This window comes from Cyprinus carpio, chromosome A23 (assembly GCF_018340385.1).
Source record: "Cyprinus carpio isolate SPL01 chromosome A23, ASM1834038v1, whole genome shotgun sequence".
In the NCBI taxonomy this organism is placed as follows: Eukaryota; Metazoa; Chordata; class Actinopteri; order Cypriniformes; family Cyprinidae; genus Cyprinus; species Cyprinus carpio.
In genome coordinates, this window is record NC_056594.1 from 23,160,760 (window position 1) to 23,174,847 (window position 14,088).

General features: G+C 37.9%; 1 protein-coding gene and 1 long non-coding RNA gene across 3 annotated transcripts; one reads left to right on the forward strand and one right to left on the reverse strand.

The window, feature by feature from the left end:
* Positions 1 to 274: 274 nt before the first annotated feature.
* On the forward strand, positions 275 to 5,695 carry LOC109072814 (terminal nucleotidyltransferase 5A-like). 2 transcript variants are annotated; one of them, XM_019089012.2, is made up of 4 exons: positions 275 to 450; positions 563 to 842; positions 1,013 to 1,437; positions 2,394 to 5,695. In XM_019089012.2, exons 3-4 carry the CDS (start codon positions 1,051 to 1,053, stop codon positions 3,174 to 3,176), a joined length of 1,170 nt encoding a protein of 389 aa, XP_018944557.1. In that variant the 5' UTR covers positions 275 to 450; positions 563 to 842; positions 1,013 to 1,050; the 3' UTR covers positions 3,177 to 5,695. The 2 variants fall into 2 exon arrangements, with proteins under 2 accessions (XP_018944557.1, XP_042569618.1); XM_042713684.1 differs by having other exon boundaries at positions 563 to 1,437.
* A 3,561-nt stretch (positions 5,696 to 9,256) lies between these two features.
* LOC122135131 lies at positions 9,257 to 13,793 on the reverse strand. The gene is made up of 3 exons (XR_006153364.1): positions 13,588 to 13,793; positions 12,025 to 12,092; positions 9,257 to 9,740 (listed from the first exon to the last, which is right to left on the reverse strand). It is a non-coding gene; the product is annotated as an uncharacterized LOC122135131 (long non-coding RNA).
* Positions 13,794 to 14,088: the final 295 nt, after the last annotated feature.

The following is a 14,088-nucleotide window of genomic DNA, read 5'->3' on the forward strand; positions in this document are numbered from 1 at the left end:
TTCAGTGTTATCTATAAAGGCAGGAAGGTTGTTTTATTAGACAATTTTGTATTGATTCATGTATGTTACTATACATTCACACTAATTACCTTTAGAAATTTTGCCATTTTTGGCTCATATACCAAGTTGAATTTTAAACGTTTTATTATTATTATTATTTTTTTTTTAGTCAAAAAATAATAAAATAAATAAATAAATACTAAGCTATACTTTTGCTTATTATAAATGTTCCTGCACTGTTTTAACAGATCGGTAAATGGCTATAACTGTCTATAATATTACTGTAGGTGAGGATTGTCTGGATTGGTGCGCGCAGCTATCACACAAATTCTCCGTCACTCTTGCTTTAGTTTGCGGGTTAATCTCTATGCATCCTCACTGTGTGCAACCGAGATGACATGAGCAACCAGCAGTTTACACAGAGCAACAGTTGACAATGTGATCATACAAGTAGGTCTTCCATTTACGTATTATTGATTATGCGCATCAATATTCTTTAGTGCGCACTTTAACATGATTTGCATATTACAGGTTGACTTATTTATATTATTATTTTTTACAGAATAAAAACAACAACAACAACATGTAAAAACTCGAAGCTTCCAACTTTCGCTTTGGTTGAGGAGAGGGACGGGGTCTTCTGCTATTTGATATTCGTATTCTTGGAAAGAGGTGCCCTTTTTTGTCGGACGCGAAAACTCCTCTCAATCATGCAGCAGTCATTTTGATCATCACGGCCCCCCCGAGAACCGTGAGAACCCAAGTTCACCGCCCTCGCCACGAACTTCAGCTCTCTGAGCAAAGGCGCAAACGGGACATCTGGAGATCTTTTACGCACAGAGGTGAGGCGCAACGGCGACACGCTGCATGCAACACCAATGCATAGACGTGCATATAAACTCTCGCCAGACTAAAAATACCTTTTCTAGAATTATTTAATGAAATTGTTATATTTTCTTCCTGCATCCGCTCCTGGTTTCGTGTGATACGTCCGAAACGACCCGATTGTAAGACTATTGGCTATAACAAACCGATCTGTAACCACTCGCCATGGAAGCGAATCTAAGTAACTTGAGCGTGCTGAACTGGGAGCAGGTGAAGCGTCTGGATGTGATCCTGACCGAATCCATCCCCATTCACGGCAAATGGAACTTCCCCACTTTGGAGATGAAACCTCGGGATATCGTCAAAGTCGTGCGGAGTCGCATGGAAGAGCTCAAGATTCACGTCCGGGAGGTCCGGCTGAACGGTTCCGCGGCCAGTCACGTTCTCCACGAGGACAGTGGTTTGGGCTACAAGGACCTGGACCTCATATTTTGCGCAGATATGAAAGGAGAAGTGGAGTTTCAGACCGTCAAGGATATCGTTCTGGACTCCCTTCTGGATTTCCTGCCTGAAGGAGTGAATAAAGAGAAAATCACCCCAGCTACATTAAAGGTGACCGTAGTATTTGTAAATTATTTTGATTTGTTTTAATTGTGTTGTGCCCATCTTAGTTTAAACCAGCATAAACTGTTATTTTTTATTTTATAAATTTTTACATGGGGTTTTGGCTACTTTTCAACTTGGAGACCAGCTATAAAGTTCAGCAAACCTGCTTAGTCTGGTTTAAAATGTTTTTAAGCAAGTTAGCTAAAAAATCCTGGCTAGTAATTGAAAAGCTGTGGGTTCAAACCTCGCAGAAGTTGATTCATCACCCTCCAGCAAATCTCTTAACCTCAGGTTACTCCATCAGGACTGTCCTTATACTGTCAGTTTGGATAAGAGAGATTCAGCTAAATAACCACTTAGTAACTGATATAATTTATATGTTTAATGTGTTTAATAAAGGGGAAGTGCACGACCTGCTATAATCTGACACTTACTGGACCTAGACATGTCCTAGAGAGCGTATATTACATTTAAGGTATAATAAGATAAGGACACTGGTAGTAAAAATTCTGGTTTCTACTACAAAGAGGATTTGTCTAAACCAATTTACGATGGATCCGCTTTCTCCTCTCTCTACTTAATGTATGCAAAGGCAGACAGCCTTTTTATGTATGCAAATTAGGCAGATATAATTTAAAGCAATAGCATTGTGATGGAATGCCTTTACTAGATATGCAAAGACTGTTTACAATGACAAAATTAGCAGCTGTAGTCTTCTGCTATTGAGCGTATGCTTATTGGGAACATATTGAATTTTTTTTGCACACATTTCAAAAATACAGAGGGGAATGATTTCAAGAATTATTTATTTGTCTGCTTAAACATTGCACCCACATACCCTTTTGTGCATCTCCATCTTTTAACATATTTATATTTTAACAATTTTCACTGAACAAATCTTCATGCTAACATTGTCCTCAAAAAAACAAACAAAAAAAAAAAACGTTTTTCTCTTTCCTCAGGAGGCTTATGTGCAAAAGATGGTGAAAGTGTTTAATGATTCAGACCGTTGGAGTCTAATCTCCCTCTCCAACAACAGCGGGAAGAACGTCGAACTGAAGTTTGTGGATTCCCTGCGGCGTCAATTTGAGTTCAGCGTTGACTCTTTCCAGATCCGTCTGGACTCCCTCCTCCTCTTCTACGGGTGCTCTGAAAACCCCATGGCTGAGACATTCCACCCCTCCATCGTGGGAGAGAGCGTTTACGGAGACTTTAATGTAGCCTTGGACCACCTGCAGCGGAAACTGATCTGCACGCGAAATCCAGAAGAGATCCGGGGCGGCGGCTTGCTGAAGTACTGCCACCTGTTGGTGCGAGGTTTCCGTGCGGCTTCGGAAGTCCAGATGAAGCTTCTCGAACGCTACATGTGTTCCCGGTTCTTCATCGACTTCTCTGATGTGGCGGAACAAAGGCGCAAGTTAGAGTCGTATCTGCAGAATCACTTTGTGGGATTAGAGGACCGGAAGTATGAGTACCTGACCACGCTGTACAGTGTTGTTAATGAAAGTACAGTATGCTTGATGGGACATGAAAGGCGACAGACTCTGAGCCTCATCACCATGCTGGCAGTACGTGTTCTGGCAGAGCAGAATGTTATTCCCAATGTGGCTAATGTCACTTGCTATTACCAGCCTGCACCGTACATTGCGGATGGCAACTTTAGCAATTACTACGTTGCTCAGGTGCAGCCAGTCTATGCCTGCCAGCCCACCCACACATTCTCGCCATGGTTGCCCTGTAACTGATCGACTGTTAACTCACCTTTTGTCCAACATGTCTAATCAGAGCACTCGCCCAGTGAGACCAGTTGTCAAGTCTGTATTTGTGTGCTCTACAACATGAGGAAAACCCAAGACTTTCCCGATTTGCTGTTGCCTGCTTGCTGCAAGGAGAAACTACGATCACGCCGGGTGAGGTAACTTGGATTTGTTCCAAACGGGCAGCACACTCTACCTAGGCTTTTCATGGCTATCTGCCAGTCCTACAAAAGCACAACACTGGCTGAGAGGAAACACCATGGAAACTCTATGAAGAGCGTCTGAGTAATACAGACACAAAAGGAACTATCTTTGTGTTTGTGTACATATGGGTGTAATAGACATACTTGAAGAATCAAAGGTATACCATATAATGTGTTGAAAGGGCAGACAGATTAGCAAGATAACTTTTTTTGATGCTCATTACTCATGCTATCAGACTGAAATCAATGGACACTTTTCTCGAGCCAAGGATATTCACATAGATACCAGATACCCAAAACAGATTATCAGTTAAGTGCCTTAAAGTGAAAAATTAAAGTCACTCTGTGAATGACCCTGAAGTATTTTAGTCAAGACGAGTGAAGGTAACATACAATAGCAAATGGATGATGAATTTTGAAGGCCACTTAATCATGAACTTCCAACAGATAGTTGTAAGACCTATTTCTAATAATTTATTAATTTCGGGGTGGGGGGAGGGGTTGGGGGTCCATATGAAAGTGTTGCATAAGAGCCATTTTTCCATCCGAGGCACTGGCAAGATTCGTATGTCAGTGTGTAGGATTGTACATGAGAGTTTTCCACAGCTTCTTGTCTCATCTAAACTGACCTCAGTGTACTGTTGGCTCAGTGCTGGCTTAGCTCAGATTAAAATTTCCAGGGCAATGCCATTACATCTAAGGCAGAGAAGTAAAACAGGTCGTGGCTGTACAGGAAGAAAATTAATGAAAGTTGGTTAAGTCCAAATTGTTGTTGTTATATGTGGCATCTTTCTGAAGGCCTAATTATCACAGCCACCAAATCCACAGATTATACCTTTGACACATCTGACCTGCATAACCTGGGGGATTAAGACCAACAGAGATACAACAGTGAGAAGCAGAAGCTCATTTAAGGGAAGCAGAACATATACCAAAGATATTCTTGATGTTCCTCAAGATTGTGAAGCAACAATATTTGACGTAAAAGCATCTTCATACTGTTGGAACTTAATGCAACACAATCCCCCACTTGAATTATTCCATGAAGTCTGAAACTGAGTGCTCTGAAATATGTCAAGGTCCTGTCCCCAATGCTCTCAAGTCCACACTTTGGCAACGCAATGCTGCATAGCCTGTCCAGTAGTAGTCCTAGGGTGCAGACTGGGCAAAAGGGGGACATTAGGGGCACTTAGGTGCACACTTTAGAATCTAAAAAAAATGGGACACCCTAAGGTCACATGCATGCAGTTGCCGTATGTTAAGGCCCTGTCCCAAATGCTCCCCTAAGGCTTTGTGGTCCACAGCCAAGTCTACACTTCAGTGATGCAATGCTGCATAGATTGTCCAAAGGTGTGGAATGAGGAAAAGTGGGGCATTAGGGGCACTCAGGAGCACCTTTCAGAAAAAGAAAAAAAAGGGGGACACCCTACGGTCACATGCATGCAATGGCTGCATGTTAAGGCCTTGTTCTAAATGTTCCCCTAAGCCCTTGTAGTCCTCAGCTGAGCCTACACTCTGGTGATACAATGTTGCATAGACTGTCCAGTAGTAGGCCAAAGGTGCGTACTGAGCAAAAAAAGGGGGGGGGGGGCATTAAGGGCACTCAGGAGCACTGTTCAGAAACAAAAAAATTGACACTCTATGGTCACATGCATGCGATGGTTGTCAAAAGTCTGCAGGACTGCAAGTTGGAACAGGGCCTGAGTACATGTGACATGTTCTTATGGATGAATTCTCATTAACTGATCATACAGAGATAGACACTTTCCTCCCATATGCTCACTCACATATAATCATATCTCTTATTTTTCTACTGATCCTTCTATTTTTGTACGTTTTGATGTTTGTGCTAAGGTCTTGATTAGGACCTTACTCTAATGCTGTGAAAAGTACTGTTGTGTTTTATGTGTCGAAAGACCCGACCAAGCATTAGTGCAGCAAATTCTCAACAACAGTTGGTGTTAATTTCATTTTGAGTTATTACATTTGGGTGCCCACACAAGTGTGTATGTCTCAGACTGTGTGTTTTATCTTCTAAATTAAACTTATATGTGAATTCAGCTGCGAAATTCTGAGCTCACTGCTGTCAATATTGCGATGCATCATGTATTTGCAAACATGAATGACTCATTAAATGGTGTTTTTTTTTTTAAAAATACGTTGCCTCTGTGATGTTTGTTAGCAACAAAATGTCACACACAAGTCACTATTTAACCCTGATCTCATGTTGTTGGTCTATAGATTATCTCTTCCTGTTGTGTAGTTTTAACAAAACCAATAAAAGTATGATATTCACACCCTGCTGATAAGACCAGCATTTGTTTTGTTTTGGTTTTACTGGTTAAAAGCAAGCTAAACCAACACCAGCACTTACTAGCAGGAACAAGCCTTGACTAGCCAAAAAAAAAAAAAAAAAAAACGGATGCCGGTATAAGATAATCTTTCTCCAGGAAACTGTGTTAAATACATCAAAATTTTTCAAATGTAGCTAATTAACACTTTGTTAACACAGCATTTGTTGTTGCAATGCAATGCAACAGTAACTGATCTGTTAGTCTCTAATGCTTAGAGTAGCAGATAGTCAGTGTGTTTAGAGTACAGTACATCACAGTTGGCTAAAGGATGCACCAATCTACCTGTTTAATGATTTCTACACATAATCGTGTGTATTTAATGTACTTTGGCAATGGAACATCTCTCAACAGACCTGTAACTGTTGGCTAAGCAGCACACAGTGCAGGCAGATTTATTGCAGCCTACATCATGTTGGATATCACAGGATATCGTTCCAGCTGTCCCCAACTCACCCTCATTTACTTTCTCCTTTTTAAAAATTCTCATTAGAATTTGCCGCTATAGCACCCTTGACTTGGGTACAAAACTTTCAGATATGTAGATTTGGTACCTTTTGATTTGTGCTGCTATATAAAGGTTGAATCTCAGATTCTTTTTTCATCTTCCTCCCATTGTCCATATCTCCAACAGGAGCCCTGGTAGGGAATGAAATACCAGTTAAACCAGCCTAAGTTTTTGTTTATATTCACCTGGTCTTACATAAGGTTTGCATCCTGTTTGGTACCTCAATTCGAAATCAAATTGGAATTTAAAGGGCATTCTGGGAAACCAGTTGACCAACTTAGGCTGGTTTAAATGGTTCACTTTAATATTTAGACGTTCGTTCAGACAAATAATTTACACTCCTTCCATTTATGTTGGAAGGTAAAATTCTGCCCTTAAACAAAGCAATTTGTTAAACAAATGTTGCTCACTGTTGCTAACAGATTTCCTGTACCTTAGATAGTTGTGTGTGACACAAGCAACAAGAAGGTCATGGAGTTTGATTTCCAGGGAACATAAAAGTTCATGCCATAATGCATTAAAGTAAACAGTCAGTGTTACATTAGCTATGTGGCAAAGGGAGCTAACATAGCTAACACCCACATTAATAGAAGCCTAAATAGTTTAGCTCCCGCTTTGGCATACGTGCGCTAGCTTACCTTGTGCTCTGGGTTGAACTGGATGAGAAATTGGGTCTGAGGGCATGTTAACGTAGAGGGGGTTGGGCAGGGCTAACGTTATCCTCTTGTTAAGCAGCACTTTGAATATGCTATATTTAGCACTCCATGATAGGGATATTAACCCATCTCCCCTAATCTGATTAAATGCTTAACATGCCCTGTGCTCAACAGTCTAGGGCAGTTACAGCGCTCGGGTTTATGAGTACTGTACACATACGCCCAGGTGAGAGCGCATTCCCTTACTGTCAAATTAAGATTGTTGGGTCAGTGTGTCCTAAATTTTGTTGAGATGAAGATACAGAAGAAGAAAAAAGATTCAGAAAGAAAATGGTATGTTGAAAGTTCTTTCTTTCTCAAGTTCACCTCCTTCTCATGCCTTGAGACAAAGCAAACAAAAGCTTGCTATGCCAAGCTGAAATCTTGGACAATTCATCCACTGACCCAGCCTCAAGCTAACCATGTGATATGCTAATTAATCTGACAAACTGTTTTTAATTATTCATTTGTGCCATTTGTATGCAGTTCCTCATGCTAGGCAATCCCTTCCCAAGACTATGAACTGGCACTTCATATGCTATTTTGAGAGAATTGAACCAACAGTCCTACTGTCTGTCTTTGATCAATCTGGAGTGCCTCCTTGTGACAAAAATGACATACTGCATCTTAAATGAGCCGTGGAAAAATACTTCAGCTGCTTAGCAATATTGCAACAGATGAATTAATTTAAATCAAATACATATGTAGGAGTTACAAGGGCCAATGAATACTGTTTAATGTCTTTATACTTGCAAAACTAGTGCATGCCAAATCAGAGTTGTTTGATTAATGGATTACAGAAATGGTTTTGCACCAGTTTTCGAAAGCCTTGAACTTTCTCTGGGTTTGGTCCAGATCTCATAAGGTTTGTAACACAATGAATTCTGGTTCTTAACCATACATATAGTTCCTTCATTTATGAACACTTTTGGCCCTCTGGACTTCAAAAAAGTATCATAGCAAAAACAACGTAATTTGCTATGATAGCACACTCTTTTTCATTTTTTTTTTACATTGCTTAGATTATCTACAATAACTTGTAATATTATGTCAGAAGACATGATTACTTTTGAATGGCTTTTGGATTATTGCAGAAAATAAGTCAAAAGTTTATTATTCCTTAATGATAATCTTCACAAATGAACACAAATTGTTTGAATTTTGAAGCCAAAATGCAGTCACCAAATCTACAAAGCTAAACATAGGCTATTTACAAATGACAACACAGTCACATACCACTACCGATCTTCCAGCTCTTTGAGTCTTCATTTAAAATCTACAAATTGGGAAATATGCATTAGAATAGTTTGCAAGAGCATGATTATAAACAACGAGACCATGAAAGCTACTAGTGAGTAGATGAGTTTTCATGCTCGGTGTGGTGACCTCAAGAAGTATTTTGTTTGCAATCGTTGTTAAAATGTAAAAAAAAAAAAAAAAAAACAACAACAACAACAAAAAACATGATTAGCATTTTACTGTTTTTTTTTTTTTTCTGTAAAATAAAACGTGAAAATATGTTGAGCTCGTGTTAACCACATACCTTATTTTAGACATTTAACCAAAACCCAATTAAAAAAAACTCATTGACTTTAGGAGATGGAACCAGAAGTGCATAAATGCAAACTGATTTCAAACAGGATACTTTCTGCAGCCAGACGATGCAGCTATTGCATCCACCCACCAGGGCAAAGTGAACCATGCTAACTAGTTAAGATCTTACATTCGCCATCACATTAAAATATAATATATTTGTTTTAATGATATTTGATAGCCACACTCAATTAATTGTGCATTTGGAGTGTGTTTCTGGCCAAACTGTGACATATCTTCTTGTATTATGACATATTTATTTAACTGTTCTGTATTTGTATTGCATGTATACATATATGGAAAAACATTTAAAAAGTCACGTTTTCAGAAAAACAATCTGTCAGTGATGTAAACCATAAAAACTATAGATGCTGGCGTTGTTTTTGTGGACACTGAGCGTATGTCCTCTGGTTCCCCCTCTTTCTAACAGAGCAGTTGTTTGGATTTCTCTCTGCGCGAGACAATGACCTCTGACTCTTTACGGATCTTGCCGGTTGGATTCTCATCAGAACAATGAATAATATTCCAGACAAGGATATCGCTGTTTGTCTGTGTACGATAGGAAAAAAAGGAGGGGGAGTAGGGTTTCACAGATTCCCAAACACTTAAGCCAGCAGCGATAATGCAAACTACAGTTTAAAGCTTCAAAAACTTTTGCTGTCATTCAAAAGGATAGTTATGATAGTCATGATAGTTATGTAAATATTCTAAATCTCGAAACACGTCTCAGTTCGCAAACTAATTTTGCTGTAAACATAGCATTAGAAAGCACTGTGAGACAGCCAAATAAGACATTTTCAACAAAACATTAATGTTAATGTTGACCGGCAATGTAAACACAGACTGATAAAGACCTCAAAAGGGAGTGAGAGATGCTGTTTGGGTAGCTAGTTGTTAGTGCTTGCCCAAAGTAATATGCAGTGTCCACACTGACTGTCATTTTCCTTCTGCTCAATAATAACATGGGTGCGTGTACTTGCCTATGCAGCGGGTGGGCATTTGTGGCAGTAGACTCGATGGCGGAGTAATGTGAGATGAAAGTATTATGGTGATTGGCCAGACTTCTGCGTAGGAATGAGGGGGCTTTTCCACACCATCTATAAATCTGCTGATAAACAGGACAAGCCAAGTGCAAATCTGGCAAAAGCCACGGCTCCTCCGCACACAGCCATATTGCTGTCTGAGAATGTCATTATGGGAGCCTGCAGAGGGATCAGAATAATATGTCAGCTCGAGGGTTATCAAAGAAGTGCGCTTGATTAATCTATAGAAAATACTGAAATGTGCAAAAAGGTATGCATCCAAATACAGTGGCTACTTTATGAATTTCAAAAATCAAAACCAAGTGGTTGTGTGCCATTCAATCATTGCCCTTCCAATGATTTAAATTTACGTTGAGGTTGCAAACTGAATGCAAAATCATTCATGTCTCATTTTTATTGAAATTTTAATGAAAGGAAATGAACTGAAATGAATAAAAATCATTAAACTGTATTTTTTCAGCATAGCTGGATGGATGGAACGCTAGATAGAACGCTAGATAGAACGCTAGATAGAACGCTAGATAGATAGATAGATAGATAGATAGATAGATAGATAGATAGATAGATAGATAGATAGATAGATAGATAGATAGATAGATAGATAGATAGATATGCAATTAAATGGTGCACACGCTTTTCTCCAAACTAACTTCACTTTACTGAGACATTGACTTTTAATTAAGTGTTTGAATATCCTCCTTATAATATTTCCTTCACTGACTGTGTGTGTGCGTAGATCTATAACTCTGTCCGTTTGCATTGTCAGCAGTGATATATTAGTCTCCATAACTCCATAACCAGAACAGACGTCTCCTGCCGCAGCTGCTCAGTAACTATTTTTCTGAGCCTGTTTGTAGAGCTGGAGTGTTTCTCCTTCATGCTGCAGATGCTCAGGCCTTTGATGGAGGGGAACATCTGGAACAGCTGGGCAGGAAACAGCGATGGAGAGCACCCTAAAATGGCTGACATACGTTACAAATCTTCATCTCGCTCCTCAGAGAAGACCTCACTTGTATCTCAAAGTTTGATTTATTTAAGGATTAAGTGTCAAAAATAAGCTTCAGAGAGAGACAGATATATAAATTGATATAGATGGATGGATAGATGGACAGACGCAGATGAATGGATGGATGGATAAATGGATAGATATTGATATATGGATGGCTGATGGATGGACAAATATATAAATAAATATAGATGGAGAGATGCAACAATATATAGATAGAGATGAATGGATGGACGGACGGACAGACAGAAAGAAACCTCTTTTTCCAGTGTTCTCTTAACTCTCACAAATCCCATAGGAAACTCATTGTGGATAAAATCTACAAGCGCCAAACTGTCTATAAGCTTCAATCAAATTACCAATAAATGCTGGAAATGCAATAAATTAGAAGACCGTTACCAGAACGAAAGAGAAAACTAGCATTTAAATGGCTCTTAGACATTCCATAGGTTCATGTTTTCCCCAGAAGATATCTATCACTGTGATGTGTGGCTGCAGGCGTTGGTTATTTAATTATCCAGAATGGGTGCACAAGGTCAAAAATATGCCTGTGTGTTCATATAATGCGGAAAAGGAATATGACAAAGATATACAGCTGGAAGTTTCACCATTTTTAAAGCTATTTCAAATAAATGCTCATAAAGGATCATGTGACAATGAAGACTGCTGATACTGACAATTCGGCTTTGCATCACAGGAATAAATAACATTTTAAAACATAATAAAACAGAAAACCATTATTTAATAATAATATAATAATATTTCACAGTATTACTGTTTTACTATATTTATGATAAAATGAATTCAGCCTTGGTGAGTATAAGAGACTTCTTTCAAAAACATTAATAAATCTTACCGACCACAAATTTTTGAATGCTACTATATTTCTCAGAAATATTGTAAAGAAGCACATATACTGTATAAAACAACTGACAATGCAGCTATTGTAAGTACTGTGTAATGCCACATGAACTTATTGCATTGCATGTTGAATGCAGCAAGTGGCATCAAATGTTTATTTAGAAAATATATTTAATTTCAAAATATTTAATAGTTGTTTTGCATTTTTAATATCTTAAGTTTTGTTAGTCCAATCAAATAATATGAAGACAAATACAAAAATCTTGGATGAAATTACTTTCTTTTTAATTGTCCCACTGGAAATGGATGTGACATTGTGGGATATTTCTTGCAGTGTGTAATGTGCTCAGTTTGACCTTCCATTTCCATATGATAACATGAACTCTCTGCACACAGAGAATTTATATTTTACACACAGTATATATGCTGCAGAAATAGTATGAGTAGTATCACAGTATGTTATTATAAAAATGGCAAGTTAGAGACTGTAACCAGAGTCGTAAATTGCAATGTGTCCTTCAGAGGCACTGATATGATCCGTCCTATCTAAGAACATCTTGTAAAATAGAAACTTACCATATGTGCAAACCACTGCTGAGATGGCAAATGTTTCCTCATAAACTCTGACATAATCTAATCAAATCCTAGGACAGAATGTACAACCACATATGAGCACTTGCAAATGAACTGATATGCTGTTTTGTCACATAGAGTTTGTTAAAAAGCTTGTAATGATTATCTGTCTCTCATACACAGGCACAAAGACATGCTGTATGGTTGTAATTATGCATATAAACGTCTCCCAAGATTCCATAATGGAAACAGATTTCAATATTTCTTGCATTCTCTTGCAATTTCTTCACCCATTATGTTCTCCCGAGGCTAGTCTCCACTTTTACAGATCATAGTCTTTATCACACACACAAAATAACATGCAAACACCTGCTCGGCCCATACACACACCTGTTCTGAGGTAAGTAAAGCTTTTAACCATTAGGTAAAATGAAAACATATCTGGCCCTTGAGAATTTGAGTGATGTGACGGTAAAGTTCAGCCATAAATATACATGACATAACTTGCAAATGTATCAGACTTACATTATATACTGATGATCAGATTAGTATATATACATTCAAATATAGCAAACATGAAAACGTATTCATTTTTTCATATTCAAATGTGCATTAAAGCCTTTGTATCATATTTGATACACACATTTCTAAGGGTTCTAAATTATCAACATGATCAAAACTTTGCTGAAGAACCCTCTACTCTAACTATCTGATTGATAGTTCACACTTTCATATCGAATAAAAGGCCTTTTGGTGTAATTGTTAGAAACGCCTCCCTTCAGGTTATGGTTCACTTGTCTTTTTGCTGTGAAATCGGAATTTATACAGTAAATATAAGAAGAACTTTAATATTGCTTGTAATATTTTAAAATGAGTAATATTGAAGCCACTTACTGTAGGTTTACTTGATTATCCATACATCATTTTATAGAAAAATCATGTTAAAATTTTAGTATCAAATATGATGCATCACGCTTTTGAGGAAAGTTTATTTGTTCATCTCTCAAACATCACTGTATTGCATTGCATTATATGTTTAAAAACTACTTTGATCTTTGATCATAAAACTAAGCATTTAAATATCATCTTACAAAAACATATTAGAGGTTCAATAAAAGGTTCCTTCTTTTATCAAAAAAAAAAATATATATATATATATATATATATATTCTGACTATTATTTCATAGGCTTTACAAGTTTAACTAATAATCTGATGACAATATTTGTTAATGATATGAATGAAAGTTACATGTTAATTAATTGATTTTATATTTCCTTAAGGAAATAAAATTGAATGCAGAAATATTGCAGGGTGGGACTTGATTTGATTTTTTGGTACCTGACCTTAAAAAGAGGGTTTTTCAAGCCAGAATAAAGTGACATTAGCCAAAAAGGAAAGCCTTTTCAGTAGTGGAAAAAGGTACTACATTTTGACACAATATAAAGTATTACTTCTCTGAAATAGTTCTTAATAAGACCAGAAAAATGCATTAAGAAAGTAAACAGTAGGATGTCAGGAAGGCTAAGATGCATGAACTGGAAGATAAAGAAAGAGATAACTTAACTTTTCTCTTATTGTGAACTTGAACTTTTTTATCTCCCAATGACTCCCTCTTTTCATGCCATTTTCCTCCTCGGGTCTCTTTCTCTCAGTCTGTAAATCTCACATCCTCAAGCAGCTGTTGGGGAAGGAAGACACACTTATTAATCCATTTCATCTTTGCCAGAATGAGATGCAGTAAATTCGGCCTCTCACACTCTCTCAGCACCACCCCACGCTGATCCTCAGACTGTAGAAACATTAAAAATGAACAAATCATACAGTTACTGCACTCACATTGTGAGCAGTCATGGGAGATGTGTGGGCCAAAACTCTGTCTTTTTGTATAGCCCTCTTCTGCTTTGACAAAAAACTCTGTTTCAAAACCAAGTGAGCCACCATGTTGCCTGCATAGGTAGCTGTCTACTAAGGAAGCATCATAACTCCTAAGTGAACCCTACACAGGCATTTAGATATCATTTTACTAAGACATATTATTGGGAAGTATAGAGTGACAAATGATAGC